This window comes from Ursus maritimus, unplaced genomic scaffold, assembly GCF_017311325.1.
Source record: "Ursus maritimus isolate PB19 unplaced genomic scaffold, ASM1731132v1 scaffold_20, whole genome shotgun sequence".
NCBI lineage: Eukaryota > Metazoa > Chordata > Mammalia > Carnivora > Ursidae > Ursus > Ursus maritimus.
In genome coordinates, this window is record NW_024424453.1 from 24536396 (window position 1) to 24551248 (window position 14853).

Consider the following 14853-nt stretch of genomic DNA (forward strand, 5'->3'; position numbering starts at 1 on the left):
CTGAATGCAAATTTCAGCTCAAACATGAAGTGTATGAATTCCTTGGCTATAAAATAGGGATGATGGTATTGTTGTAAGAATTAAGATATGAAAAGATTTTAGAACAGTAACTGGCACACGGTAATGGCTATAAAGTTTTTACAAAGGTAATTTATTGTTGTAATTGTTATCATCAGGCACATAGTAGGTATATAGCAAACTAACTGCCATGGACTCTCAACTCAGAAGACAACATAGCACAATGACAAATGTGAGTCACCATTAGCTATTATCAGAACCTGTTGTTTCTAAGAGTGAAGCCTTCATAAACACCGCCACTTATATGCAATATCCACGTCAACGAAATCCTGTGCATTTGGGATCAGATCAGGATCAGACTCATGATCCCAAAAGGAATCTTAGAAACTCTTGTTATACAAACTGGAAATGGATCATCACAAAAAACTTCAGAGTTCAATGTATGACCTGCTTTCTTCAGCTAAATCAAGTCTGAAGTTCCCAAGTTAAGAATAAGCAAGAATTACAAAACAGAAATAGTTGTCCTGTATTTTAACTCTCCTGTAAACTGTCAGCTAATTGACAAAGATCAAATTTCATATACTATGCATCCTGACATCTGTGTTTCCCACAACTCCCTCTGAGATCATATAACCCTTCCCTTCCATTGCCCTTCCTTTATCCCTCAGGTACAAAACCTACCCATTTTTTAAGGCCATCCCCATTCCAGAAGCCTCTTTGAAGCCCTTCAGTCAGAAGTCATTCTATCCTCCACTGAATATCCCCAGCCTTTTGTTTGTGACCTCTCCTGGGACCCTTATTACTATCTACTATTCAAATTCTTTGTGCAGCCATGCCAATCTCTTTTTCTATTAACAAATCTAAGCTTCTTGACGGACTAATCTATCTATGGTCTAATTTATTCTGGCCCATGTCAACTGAACGGCACTGCACAAAAGGGGTGCTCAATGAATGTGAATTAAGAAAAATAATCATTTTCCAAAATTATACTATTTAGAATCATTGTTTGAAATAAGTGAGTGCCTACCAAGGCTTTAAAACATTGCTTTGCTTAATACAATTCACTTTAAAAATACTACTTCTTGTTACATAGAGATTAATGTGCTTTTATTAAGTTTTATTTTCAAATGAGATAACACTTAATGATAAACTAAAATAGAATAGATTCTACGAAAATTTTAAAAGCATTTACTCAACACGGTATAAGATATAACACTGAAACTCAGAAGCTGACATCTAACACTGACCAAATAGAATTTCACCAAAATAAGGAAAAAAATACTCACAAATAAAATTTTTAATTAAAATCTAATGCCTACTTTTCTGTAGTTTGCTAACCAATAGTTGAAAACATGGCAAAGCAAAAGGGTAAAAAAATCAATAAACATGCAAACAGCCTTAAACTAAGAGAAACCTAAAGGTATCCGAAATAAATCACTGATTTACTTCCAAGCTCAAGCTTTTAGTATTATACTCTGTGCAACAAAGTAGTAGTTTGATAGTAACTATACTCACATGTACCCAAGTGTACAAAATCCTTCTAGACTGATCACTAAACTTGTGTCTAGGTAGAACTAGCTAGAAACAATATGTTGCCCCATTTCTGATTCATATGATACAGGGGTACTGAGCTGAGCAATTAGAGAAAATGGCTCCAGATGAAATGTTTGGAAGTTATTTTGGGAACTAGGAAGCATTTTAAAAAATCTTGAATGAACAGAATCAATAAATCGAGATTACATTGCTATGCAAAAGGTGTGATCTAAAACAAGAAAGAGTGCCCATAGCAAAATAGCTTTCCTAAAGAGAGCACTGGTCTAGCTCTTTCCCCCAGTGATCATACCCCACACCCCTTCTATTATAGTCATGAAGACATCCTTATGCTTCCTTCATGGACCATATGTAGTATTTTTGCTCATGCTATTCCTCTCTCTGAAAAATCTTCCTGCCTTCCTTTTTCCTTCAAAGCCCACTTCATATTATTCTTGCCTGAAGCCTTCTCTGACTATTTTCTGCCACAATGATGCCTATACTGTAACCTGAAGCTTTAAGATGAGGGCAAGTGCTCTGTAGTAAAAAAATTCTGGTAGCCTCACTGTACCTAAGAGGTTTTCACAGTAGGTAATGAAAACCAAAAACCAAAACGAAAACCTTAAATAAAAATTTCTGTTGATTAAACGCAAGGTGTGTATGATCACTTAAAAAAAAAAATGGAGACCAAGTTGACCCACGGTTCTGTAATGTATCTGGGGATAATATTAGCAGCAACCTAACACCTCATCTAAGTCTTGATTCAGATTTATTTGACCTAAACCACTTTTTTTTTTTTTTTTGGCCCTGAAGGAAAGACATAATACCGAAGAAGTTATTTTCGTGTAGAGAAATAAGAGATAACATTGTGGTAAAAAATACCCAGGAATTGCCAAAAGATTAAGAACATGTTATACCCCCTAAATGACTGATTCCTTTCCTTTCTATAACTAAAAATTAAAGACTCTGGATGAAGCCTAAAGTGTAATACCAAACACACAGGGGATCAGATGAGTAAAGTTTTATTTAATAAAAGAAAACTAGGCATCTGCTTCCCTGTCACGCTTGAGATGCTGACCTTGGAAACACGTTCTGCAGATCTAAAGATGCTTAAAACATCAGAACTGAGGAGATAAATATCCAAAATCCTTCACACAAAACCAGTCATACTCCTAGACCAGGAGTGCTGTCAGCACCTCGGCTCACTATAAAGGCTCTGTGGGAATGGGTGCTACTTGCTTTCTTCTTACCTTCATTAAAGGTTTCCACACAGCGTGATCCTGGAAACTGGTTCGAAGCTGCTGCACAGATCTAGATAAACTGTGCAAACATCTACAAAGAATAATCAAAATTAGCTTCAAAAGAAGCCAAAACTTTTACTTTTCAAACACACTGCTTGGAATTTCAGTAATTACTAATACGCACTTCAAGTATATCTATAGAAAGTGTTAATTCAACTACTTCGGGACTTCATGGGCTTTCCAGGCTAGCTTCTCTGCTAAATGATGTTATACACTGCATAAGTTCACCTGAGAATACTTTCGAGTAACATTTGGATTCTGCGCTTACTTGGTGAAGGTCCGGAAAGGAAACAGGTTAAACACACGGCAAAGGGTTTTTATTCAGACCATTTAAAGCTCATACCTGACGGCAGCTAACCGCACCTTGACACTAGACTCAGACAAGCCAGTCACAATTCGGTCCATCATATTTTCAGTCTCAATGATCTGGAGAAAAAGGTTAATGCTGCATAAATAACAACACAAAGAGGACAAATTTCACTGCTTGTAAATGCAAGTATGTTAACATCCATTAAAAGTTTAATGTTGTTTTTAGCAAGAGTTTTTACATCTGGAATAATCATTTTGTTGTAGGGGCAGACAGTTCATCCGAAAGGAAGGACTACCCACTAAGGACTTGCCAGATTGAATGAAAGGCATGAAGGGGCAGATTATGTTTCTTTGTTTATTTTTTAAAATACTTAAAACAATAACTACATAGCATAAATATTGCAGAGGTGTCACATGAACAGTACTGAGAAAAAGTAAAAGATGTAACTGAATTATCATTGGGCAGGTTCCTGCCAGAGTGAGATTCTAGAAAAGTCACGTTTCACACTCAGCCCCTTATGAAATGAAATCTGTGGGTTTCTGACAGAGCCACCCAGTGGCTATTTTCTTACCAAGCAAATGGAAACCATGCTAAATATTTAGAAAAGTAACCCTTGCCATCTTTTTACTGTTAACACTAAGTCCTGTTACATGTAATCACTACGGTCACAAAGTTTTTTTTTAATTTAAAAACAAGATAGCCTACAATTGTCCTTCATTAAGCAATGTATAGATACAAAATACATACTGTGTGGAAGAAATTAAGCTTAACTTGTGTGGTCCTACGGAAAAACCACCTATTAGAAAAAAAGCTAATACAATCACAGCCAGAATGTTAACAAAATAACATTTGTTAAGTACATCTATGTGCTGGGCGTTGTGCTAATAAGCATATTACATTATCTGATTTAACCCTTTTGCAGGCATTATTATGATTATTCTCATCAGCCTATTAGGAAACTGAAGGTTCTAGATGATACAGAGCTTGCCTGGGATCACAAAGCAAAGAGGAGCCCAGGCATCTGACTCCAGAGTCCTGATACTTGGCCATGCTTGTAATACGACCCTAGTTAGAGAAGTACTCCTGTGTTCACAGGGTAGTCCCCAACATGAGTGACACGTTAATGGGAGTCATTACTTCCACCTGGAAAACACCTAGCTGGGAGAACACGTGGGAAGAGCACCTGGGTAACTTAAAAAAAAAAAAAAAATCCCAGGCCAATTAAATCAGATTCTGTGGAGTGGGTTTCAGGCACCCACTTTTTTTTTTTTTTTTTTTTTTTTTTTAAAGCTCCTCAGGTAGAGTCCAGCGTGCAGCCAAGGCTGAGGATCACTGACCTAGACTAAAATGAAAGGAGTTAGAAGGCAGACTTCAGAACAGGAAAGGGTGGGAAATCTCCAGATGGTCAAGTCAAATGGGAAGCTAAAACACACTGCTGAAATTAACAGTGATGGGGAGAAAAATATCAACTATTAAGAACATGGAGCCACACTTTAGCTATAGGGTAGGAATGGTAATTTTTATATAGTGATTTGCAGGTTCCAAAGTGACAAAAGAAAACTTACATATTGATCTACTCCTCTCCCCAGACCAAGCCTAATCTCACCCTTACCTTTATGCACATCACTCAGTCCTGTCTTTTAGCCCCTTAGCTCCTGTTTATCTACTCTTGACCCTTACAGACCTTGCTCCCTGACCTGTATGCTTTGCTCACTTAGTAGAGATTCCCCGATTCACTGTTCTCCTACCACACATTCCTGTTCAAACCACTGATACTACAGTGGAAGTCACCAAACCTGGCAGCCTGCTCTCAGCTTATGCCATCCCACCTTGGCGGGACCATCACTGCTGCTCCACCAGCCCTGCACTCATCTGCACGAGCGTCCCCTAGCTCCCAGGATGGTTACTTCCTACTTCAAATTCTCCCACCACCTCATGCCCTAAGTCCCTCTGTGCCTACCTCATTTTTGCAGGGGCCTTGCTTTCTTCCTCGGACACAAGTTGTCTCAACTTCCTTCTTCTCACTAGTATGTCTCCATATTTCTCTTCTTCACTCTTTGCTGAAGTTGGGTACTTCAAGCTCAAAGCCCTTCCGCCTTGATACAGAAACTACTTTTCATACCTCTTTCTTGCATCTTTATTCTGCCCATCCTGTTGGATCCTTCTTGCCCTGCCCCACTGCCTACTTTCACCTCAACTTAAAAGACAGAGTGCCCTAAATTTAACCTCTTTAAGCTATAGTCCTCTCACCCCTTCCCTTCCTTAAATGGACGCATGTCTCAAGGCTCCGCTCATATCTCACTTGACATATATGACACTGCTGGGACTTTAAAATCAGCTTGATATTCCCTAATCTAAAATTCTTTATTCCAAGAATAAAGTGGTGGTGGTGGGAGGTGGGAACCCAAGATTACTCTCCAAGAGCTGAGAAATGCTATTAGACTGGCTCCAGGTGCTTAGGAAACCTGGGCATGGGCAAGAATTTAAAGAAGCTTCTGGATAATGTTTATTGACCACATCCAACGAAAGATGTAAATCTGCCAGGGGACAGGACAAGAGTAGCAATCATTAGGCATATAGATTTGCTCTATAATCCTGACTCACTTGACCTCCCTGGGCCTTCAGTAAAATGAAGGGATAGAGCAATGATTATTCTACCTCCAATCATTTGTAATCAGCATGTAAATGAAAATCATGTTTGTCTGGGCAAAACTATCACGTTATTCAGAAGCAATATGGGAAGATAGAGTAGAAGAGACGAGATAGTACAGGTCTAGTTAGATAAGGGGTCAAAAATTAGGGAGCAGGCAAGTCTAAGGGCAAATAGGGCACAGTTCCTATTTACATGCCCACATTTACTTATTCAGTGAATATCTGAGCGCCCACTGAACGCTAGGCACAGCTTTAAAACTTGAAGATAAAATGGTGAGGGAGAAAGCCCTTGTTCCCACCAAACTTACAGTGTAGGTTAAGCAAGTGCAATTAACTGAATGAGTGCTATGGCACTTGAATCAATGGTAGCAAAAGCACTTTAGGAATGACAGGGGCCATAGGGCTTAAGGCAGACAGAGTGAATTAAGTGTCTACAAAGGTAAGTGGGAAAAACATCTATTCTCAGAATGGCTGGGAAACGGCCATTAATGACCATCCCACAGAATACTGAGGCTTAGGCCAGGCGATAGTGGAGAACTATGTTAGCAGCCAATCATTATAACATTAGAGCAGAGCTTCATGCTTTAAGTTTCCTGGGGGTGTGGTGGCTGGTATTTTGGAGTTGGAGAATAGCTATAAATTGGCTGATAAACCTTTCCCCTGATTTAGGATATAAAACAGTAGGACTAATTGGAGCTATTTTCTCTTTCTGGCACAAGGTGACCCTTCTTAGGTTACAGTCTATCAAAATGTCTGCAAGTAGGAGGCCTGGATTTGTATCCAAACTTGTTGTGGAGGGGCTTTAGTAACCCTGAAAAGCCCACTACTAGAATGACTGGTCCACCTTCTCCATCAAGATACCAGCCTGGGAGAAAAAGGGTGAAAATAATGCAAAATCAGAATGTGAACCTAGGATTCCAATCCAAAAAGGTATCTTGAAAGGCTATGTGAATGAGCAACAAGATCAAACTGTGGTTTTGTATTCTTGAGACCATCTAAGCAGGGATAAAAGGAGCAGTATAGTGAATACACTGACCAAAATAAAGATATACAAATGTGATTATGACGCAGAGAAAGGTCTGGAATCACATTCAGAGAAAAACTTTCATGTCAGCTGAAAAGGAGTTGGCAGTGGCTGTTGCCATAGATCTTTGACCCACTGAAGGTCTAACAGAGCATCAGATAACTTTTTAGACCTGGGTCGGAAAGCCAAGCACAATAAAACATGTTCTCCGTGGTGCCTTTCAACAGCCCCAGCACTGTGCTACAAAGCCTTGATAATGATAGAGAGCCAAGTACTAGCCCCTATAAAGCATCTTAGGTCTTTCCAGAATATAAGAGCAATGTCAAGTGAAGCTTGAAGTTGTTCTGCCTTATGGTTTTGGCTGGAGATTCCTCAGCCATAGTTCAGCAAATATACCCTGCGGCATGGCTTGTTGAATTTGTTCTAAAAAAAAAAAAAAAAAAGGAAGGAAGGAAGGAAAGAAAGAAGAAAGAAAGAAGGAAAGGCGGGCCAGTAGGCCCTCTGTTACACACACTGTGCCTGGCCGGGAGTGTAAGTGGTGGACTGAATCTTCAGAGTGGAGGCGCCATTTCTCTTTCTCTGCTCTTCTAGGGGCCTGGGTTGTAAATTTAACTACAGAATTAAATCACAGAAAAATGCTGCATCATAAACTGACCAAGTTTTAGGTCAATGGACCAGGTGTTATGCTTTCTCTCTGCTGGTGTCTTCAGTCTTCGTGACTACATGCTTTTGCTAAGCTTTTTTCTCTGATATTGTAGCTCTTGCAGAGGTAGAAGAGGATCTGAGGCCCCTGCCATTGGGGTAGGAGAACCCTATGTATGACCTGTGAGAGAAAAGGGCAGTAAGCCTAGAGGGTCATGGGGAAAATACAGAACCCAGATAACCTAAGGTTCATGGCACACACGGGAATGTTAATTAGATGAAAATGGCCCTGGCTTACAAGGGAATTCCCTAGCCCTCCATGAGCGCTAGCAGATTCATACCTTAGTTGTGCCCAAGTCATATACCATCTGTTCCTCAGAGCACATGAAGAATTTGGAAGAGTCAGAGTTAAAAACAAGGTCCAACTATTCTTCCAGCATGACCGAGGATGAAGCATTTTCCAGGTACTAGCAACTTCAGATTGGACCTTGAACTCTGATCAACACAGGTCAAGCAGAGGATGTAAAAACCAGGCAGATTCTTAGTGGTGTCAAGAAACTTCTCAGACAATTCAAAGTGGGTGGGCTTGGAGTCAAGGGAGTTGGATGGTAAAGTGGGCATTTTCTTAATGTCAACTATTTATACTAATGTGCACAATGGCCAGGCAAATACAATTTAATTCCAGGTAGACTTTTGTGAAAGTTTCCCAGAAAGTCTTCACAGAGGATGATAGGAGAGAACTGGCTAGAAAGAGTAAAGACTTGGAATCAAACTTTGTAAGTCAGAAGAGGCAGATCTAAGATCTAAACAGATAAGGTAGCAAATCCAGAAAGTCTAATTAAAGCAGCAGAGACTAAGCAGCCAGGCAGGATGCAGAACAAGGAGGTCAGGAACAAAGAGTAGGTCTGGCAAGGAAAAAGGATCTACAATGGACACTGCACCTGTTGGGTGTGGATGGCAACCCTTTCGATTCGTAAGTGTCAATGTAGATGAGTCCCAGGATACACACTTGAGTCTTTCTGACCAGGAGCCAACTATTTAAGGTCCAGCCCCTCATAAAACATCTTTTTTTAAGCTGATGAGCCCTATGAACACAAGGTCTGTTGTCAATACAGTCAAGAGACTGGTTTCAGAAGATGTGGTCCATATAGACAATGGAATATTACTCAGCTATCAGAAAGAATGATTTCTCAACATTTGCTGCAACATGGACGGCACTGGAGGAGATAATGCTAAGTGAAATAAGTCAAGCAGAGAAAGACAATTATCATATCATTTCTCTCATCTATGGAACATAAGAACTAGGAAGATAGGTAGGAGAAGAAAGGGATAAAAAAAGGGCGGGGGGATTCAGAAGGGGGAATGAAGCATGAGAGACTATGGACTCTGAGAAACAAACTGAGGGCTTCAGAGGGGATGGGGGTGGGGGAATGGGATAGGCTGGTGATGGGTAGTAAGGAGGGCACATATTGCATGGTGCACTGGGTGTTATACGCAACTAATGAATCATGGAACTTTACATCAAAAACCAGGGATGTACTGTATGGTGACTGACATAATACAATAAAAAAATATTATTAAAAAAAAGAGACTGGTTTCAGAAACAGGGTAGAGGCTGGGGAGGAAGAGGAGGGGTTATGAGATAACAAGGTAGATGCTAGAGTGAGATAAGCATGTACAACCAGCTTATTTGGTAGCCTGAGTATGATCAATAGGCACCTGAGGTGGGATCCACTTCTAAAAATGGAAAACCAAACTTTCCCTAGGTTTTAGGAAGTGACCATACTGATTTTACCACAAAATACTTAACTAAAAGACATGATACCATGGACATCATGGAAATGCACTTAATATTTCTAATTCCTAAGTACATCCTTATACCAATTCCTTTATTAAAACAAAAAAGCAAAACAAACACTCCCCAACAGCACATGGCCTTCCACGAATCAAGCAAGGGGCAGCTGCAATGCTTGCTCCTAAAGAGGTTCACCTGGGAACCCAATTCCCCTACTGCATTCTTCTCAACGCCACTGATGGCAGCAGACATAGCTATCCGAAGGAATTAAATACATGTATGGTTAAGTTTTTAGCTGAATAATGTTAAGGGGTTTTAAAAATAAACTCATCCAACTTCTTTAGTTCATCAATGAGGTCTCTGCAATTCAGGAAGATTAAGTCACTGATAAAGGTTCTCCAAGCAAACTGGGGCAGTGGCAGGTCTCCACTGGGTTTTCTTACTTCTAGTGTAAGGTCCCTTCCAATTGATGTGCTTAAGGATGAGATTTTTGTTTAGCCTTAGTAACTAAAAATTGAGATCTGACTTGGAAAACTGGGGAAAAGGAGTAGATAAAGAGTTATCAGTGCTTAAAAAAAAGAAAAAGAAAAAGTTATCAGTGCTGTGGAAACTACAGCCTATATACTGACATCCTAGGCCAATAAAAATCAGTATGCTATATAGGAGAGCTCATCATTAATAAACTGAAATGACAAAGGGGGGAAAAAAAAACCAGGCACAATTCACAGGGCCCCCAAAGAGAGAAAATAACAAATCAATGATTCAACTTTGGTTAAGGGTAAACATGCAAAGGTCAGAGAGAATGGAAGCCAATGAAGAAAAGGTAAGCCAAGGAAACACAGAAAAAAGCCGCAAGAGTGAGTTTCACTGACTCTTCAATTCAATTCCCTGATGATTTGATCTCCATTCTAGAATCAGCATCTAGCTTCCGTAGACTCTAACTAAACAGAACTAATATTCTACTGTTCTCAGGCCATAAGCCCCATCTGTTCTGGATGAGAACTGTAGGCTTTCCCACTCACAGTCTATTCCACGTAGTATCTTTGCCATTGCTCCAATGTAAGATTTTGACATTTTCCTCAAATAGTTTTAAAATAAAGGGTAGTTTTTTACCAAAGGCTCTTTTTTTCTAAAAGATACACAGCTTCTCTTAGGACAAATAACTCATCAACCCATTATATTCCTGAGTCTCAGTGAACATTTTACAAAGTATTTCCTCCCTTCTCTCAGTCTTCCATTGTTATCCACTCCCACGTTCATACCAAATTTCTCTAACTCCATGATCTTGGGACACAAGGGGTGGGAGGAAATAGTTACTTCTCTCAGCCAGAGAAGTAAAAGACAAAACATCCTAAGAGTTGATCTACAGGGCCTCCTTTTGGTCCTTCTTCTTGAAGGCATTGAATTAAATTAACAGCTAACCCTCTTACAGGCCTAATGGGAATGGTATCACTTCTCTTTGGGAGTGGGGACAAAGAGGAGAGCATTATTATGGTGGGCCCATTCTTAAGCTTCTAGATTTTGTTCTTGTTTTTAGGTCTCTTTAAGTGGTATTTTGTAATTTCTACCTTAGGACCCTTTTCTTAATAGCTGAGCAGCTTAAATGTTCACTTATGTTAAATGTTTAGGAAAAATACTCAAAGTTCTAAACTTTTCTACGCTTTGGAAAGAAGTTGGTCCAACTTCTCCTTCCCCTAAAACCAAACACACTGTGTCAGAAATACTTATGATGTCTAAAAATAGATCAACACTTTATCAAAAAATATTTCTCTGCATATAAAAGTTCAATTTTTAAAGCTCAATCATCAGCTTAATGGCAGAACAGAACATAGATAACTGAATTCTTTCATTTCAGCACATAAAAAAGCCATTAAAAATTACTTTAAATAATAGGACTAGAAACTTCCTCTCCACATTTTACTGTTTTCAAGGGATCTGAATGACGCACTGCCCCAAGAACTGTGCAACACAATGGCCCCGCTCAGTCCCTACTCCTCTCTATACACAGCTATGCATGCAACAGTCTTAATTATCCTGTAGGCTGGCTGGCCGAATTTTCATGTTCAGACATACACAATTTACTCAGTAAATACAAGCACAGCATCTACTATTTGTCAGGTACTGCTTCTATGGAGTTTACATTCTGGTTACAAACACTGTAGTTTGACAAGGGATAACTATTAAAAGAAGACACGAGGATTTCAAAATGTTGCCTTAAGTTTAAATCTATTCTATAAGGAAGCTATCTACAAAATAAAATGCTGAAACAGTACCTCTATGACATCATTCATTCTGGATGCTTCTAAAACATTAGTTTATAATATAATCACATCTAGACAGTGCCCTTAGAAAAACATTTCCAATTGATGTAGAAGAAGAGAGAGATGAAGATCCTTCATTCTGTGGGTCAAAACTTCTTTATAATAATTTTTTTTATTATATTATGTTAGTCACCATACAGTACATCCCTGGCTTTTTGATGTAAAGTTCAATGATTGATTAGTTGCGTATAACACCCAGTGCACCATGCAATACGTGCCCTCCTTACTACCCATCACCAGCCTATCCCATTCCCCCACCCCCCTCCCCTCTGAAGCCCTCAGTTTGTTTCTCAGAGTCCAAACTTCTGAAACAACTTATTTTAATATTTTGGAAGAAGGTGAGAATGTTTTCAAATAAACTCTTATTTTAGATGAGACTATTATATAAAGGGATGGACTCTTCCAGATTCACCCATAATGGGCTAAAATTACAGCCATATCTTAATCATAGCTGGCTGTACTGATCACAGCAAAACTGGCTTTCAATGTGGACAGCACTTTTTATTGCACACGAGGCCCTGGAATTACTACATAGCAATTTACTGTCTCATTTCCTTAACGACTTTAAATTAGGAGCTCCTAAAAGGTACACACCAGTCTTCTTCAATCCTGGACACACAGAAGGAGGTCCGTATCATAAATGCCAGATGAATAAATATAGTTAAAGCATCTCACTACCTACTTTGTACCAAAAACTATTTGAGACACATTTTCTGAATCCGATGCTTTGCAACCAGCTAATAAAAGCTATTAAGTTCTCTCAATTTACAGCATTTTCTTTCTCAACTACTTTGACTATCGCACATTCTCCTGTGAATTTTCTTGCCATTTCATACCATAATTTGGCTCGAGTAATGGTATTTAACTTTACATGAGTAAAATAACAGTTAACAGCATGGGTTTTGGAGTCAGAGACTGGGATATGATGTAGGTGGTACCACTTACTATCTGGGTGTCCTGGTCAAATTGCTTATTTCCTGATCTGCAACAGCTATCTCACAGAGTTATATGAGATTTACGGGTGATAACGTGCTAATGCCTAGCACCATGTCTAGCACATAGTAAGTGCTCAATAAATGGTAGCAGTTATGTTAAAACTAGGTTTTCTAAACAGATGCTCTCTTGATGTTCATATCTGAGTTATATAATTTTTCCATGCCCCCATACCACGTAACCCAATGCTTTGTATGTCACAAAGGTTGAATAGATGTTTGCTTAATACATGAACTGGATCTTTATCTTTCTCTTTGGCATGGTGAAAAATCTTATTCAGGCAACTTTGCTAACCAATACACAGAGCCTAATAATGTTTCCTACCATAACCCAATGTACAGCTATTATCCAATTTGTCTGGGGTCCATTATATGCCAAAATCATTCAAACAAGGGAATCAGCATGTAGAAAAGTATCCAGTGACAATGTCATATCATCAACACTTGATAATGCCTCTCTCTCAGGAAGTTAGACAATTGATCTCTCCCTCCCCTCGCTTTGCTATGGCCCCATTTCTTTCTATAGTTCATTACAAAGAGGCAAACAGGAAACGCAGTTTTTTACCACACTGGTTTACGGTCATTTATATTTAGCTATGCATTATTAGCACAGGGTGGGCAAACTTATATTTCAGGGCTTTGTGGCATATGATTGTGTCACCAATTATTCAACCTGCCACTGTAGTGCAAAACAGCCACAGGCAACACATAAACAAATCAACATGGCTATATTCCAATAAAACTTTATGAACATTTTATCAATTATGTTCAATAAAGCTGACAAAAAGTAGAGAAAAAACACCCTATGGACATAAATTTGAATTTAATTTACTTTTCAAACGTCGGGAAATATGCTTTTGATTTTTTCCCCACCAACCATATAAAAATGCAAAAACCATTCTGAACTGGCAGGTTATAGAATTATTACATAAGTACTAAGTACCTACAGGTATAGTTTGCCAAGTCCTGTGCTAGCATTTATAATCACAGGGAAAGGTGTAGTAGCAATGGTCCTCGTTCCTCATCACAAACTCAATTTTCTCAAGGTCTACTACTCCACAAATATTATATCATCCCAAACATTTCATTCATTTCCAGACAGAACATTCTGAAAACCCAACTCAGTCACTAATTCTAGTTCTACAAATCTCATAAAGATCATATTTTAACCCATCTCTTGGTTTATATCTGCCTTAGATTGTAAACAACAAACTAACCAACTTGTACTTGACATTTTGAGAACAAGAATTATAATTCAATGGTTTATGAAACTATAATAACACAATAATATAATATTCAATTTTATGTCTCCATTTAATGAAACTCTGAAATAAAAATTCATTACTTGATTTTATAAATACCTCTATTATGTATATAGCATTATCACTCCCAGGTTTGCTTCTTTCAGTATGCTGAAGGCCAACGGTCTCAATACTGTGGGCAAGTAGCAAAACCTGGTACGGTCATGGTTAACTCTTTAAAAATACTTACCATCATGAAAGAATGTTGCAGAGTTCATTTAAAATTCTTTGGTAGATTAGCCTTAAGAAGATAACTAACAATTTAACCACGGATTAAGTCATGGAATTCTCAATTCTGCATGAATTTGCTATTATTCAGTAGCAAAGCCAAGTTCTGAAGGGTGCTACTTCTGTGGTACCGTTGAAAACCTTCAAAATGTTCGTTTCAGGCTTTTGTTTCAACATGCAGGCTAAGGCTCAGAAATAATTCCTTCCATCTGCCTGATTTCATGGCAGAGACAAACAAATACAGAATTCTGGCACTGTGCCTTTTAAATGACCATTTAAAATTACTGAACTTTGCAAAAATATTTAAAAATATAAATTCATGGTTTAATTATACTGTTACCTAGAAAACCAACTAGTAATAAAATCAAGCTACAACCAATGATAAAAATGTTCAAAGGTGAAATGCTTAAGCAAGTTTTTCATAGCAGAAAGATATTAGGAAAAACTGACCTGTATTTATAAATATATTTTAAAATCTTGTAAAATACAGAAGAACTTACATTTGTTCAAAATTTGAACATATATATTTGGGATATGATTTGATACAAATGATGACCCTTTGGAGAAATGACATCTGAGGCAACAATGGACGGCAGCACTTAGATAACCAAAGTCAGGCAAAACTTGGCCTCTTCACTTTTCTAAAGACAGCTGTTACCTAAGATTTCAAACAATTATTGATTTATATTGTAATATTCTACTTAACTCCAAGAAAAAATCAGATTTGGTGCTTGGAGAA

General features: G+C 38.4%; 1 protein-coding gene across 3 annotated transcripts in view; it reads right to left on the bottom strand.

Moving 5' to 3' along the window:
* ARMC8 (armadillo repeat containing 8) overlaps positions 1-14853 on the bottom strand; it is a 104974-nt gene that overhangs the window by 24716 nt on the left and 65405 nt on the right. For all 3 annotated transcript variants that reach the window (XM_008708090.2, XM_008708076.2, XM_008708082.2), the window contains 2 exons: positions 3193-3275; positions 2799-2880 (listed from right to left, as the gene is read on the bottom strand). In XM_008708090.2, the coding sequence (XP_008706312.1) occupies positions 2799-2880; positions 3193-3275 (165 nt within the window). The remainder of the gene's footprint in view (positions 1-2798; positions 2881-3192; positions 3276-14853) is intronic.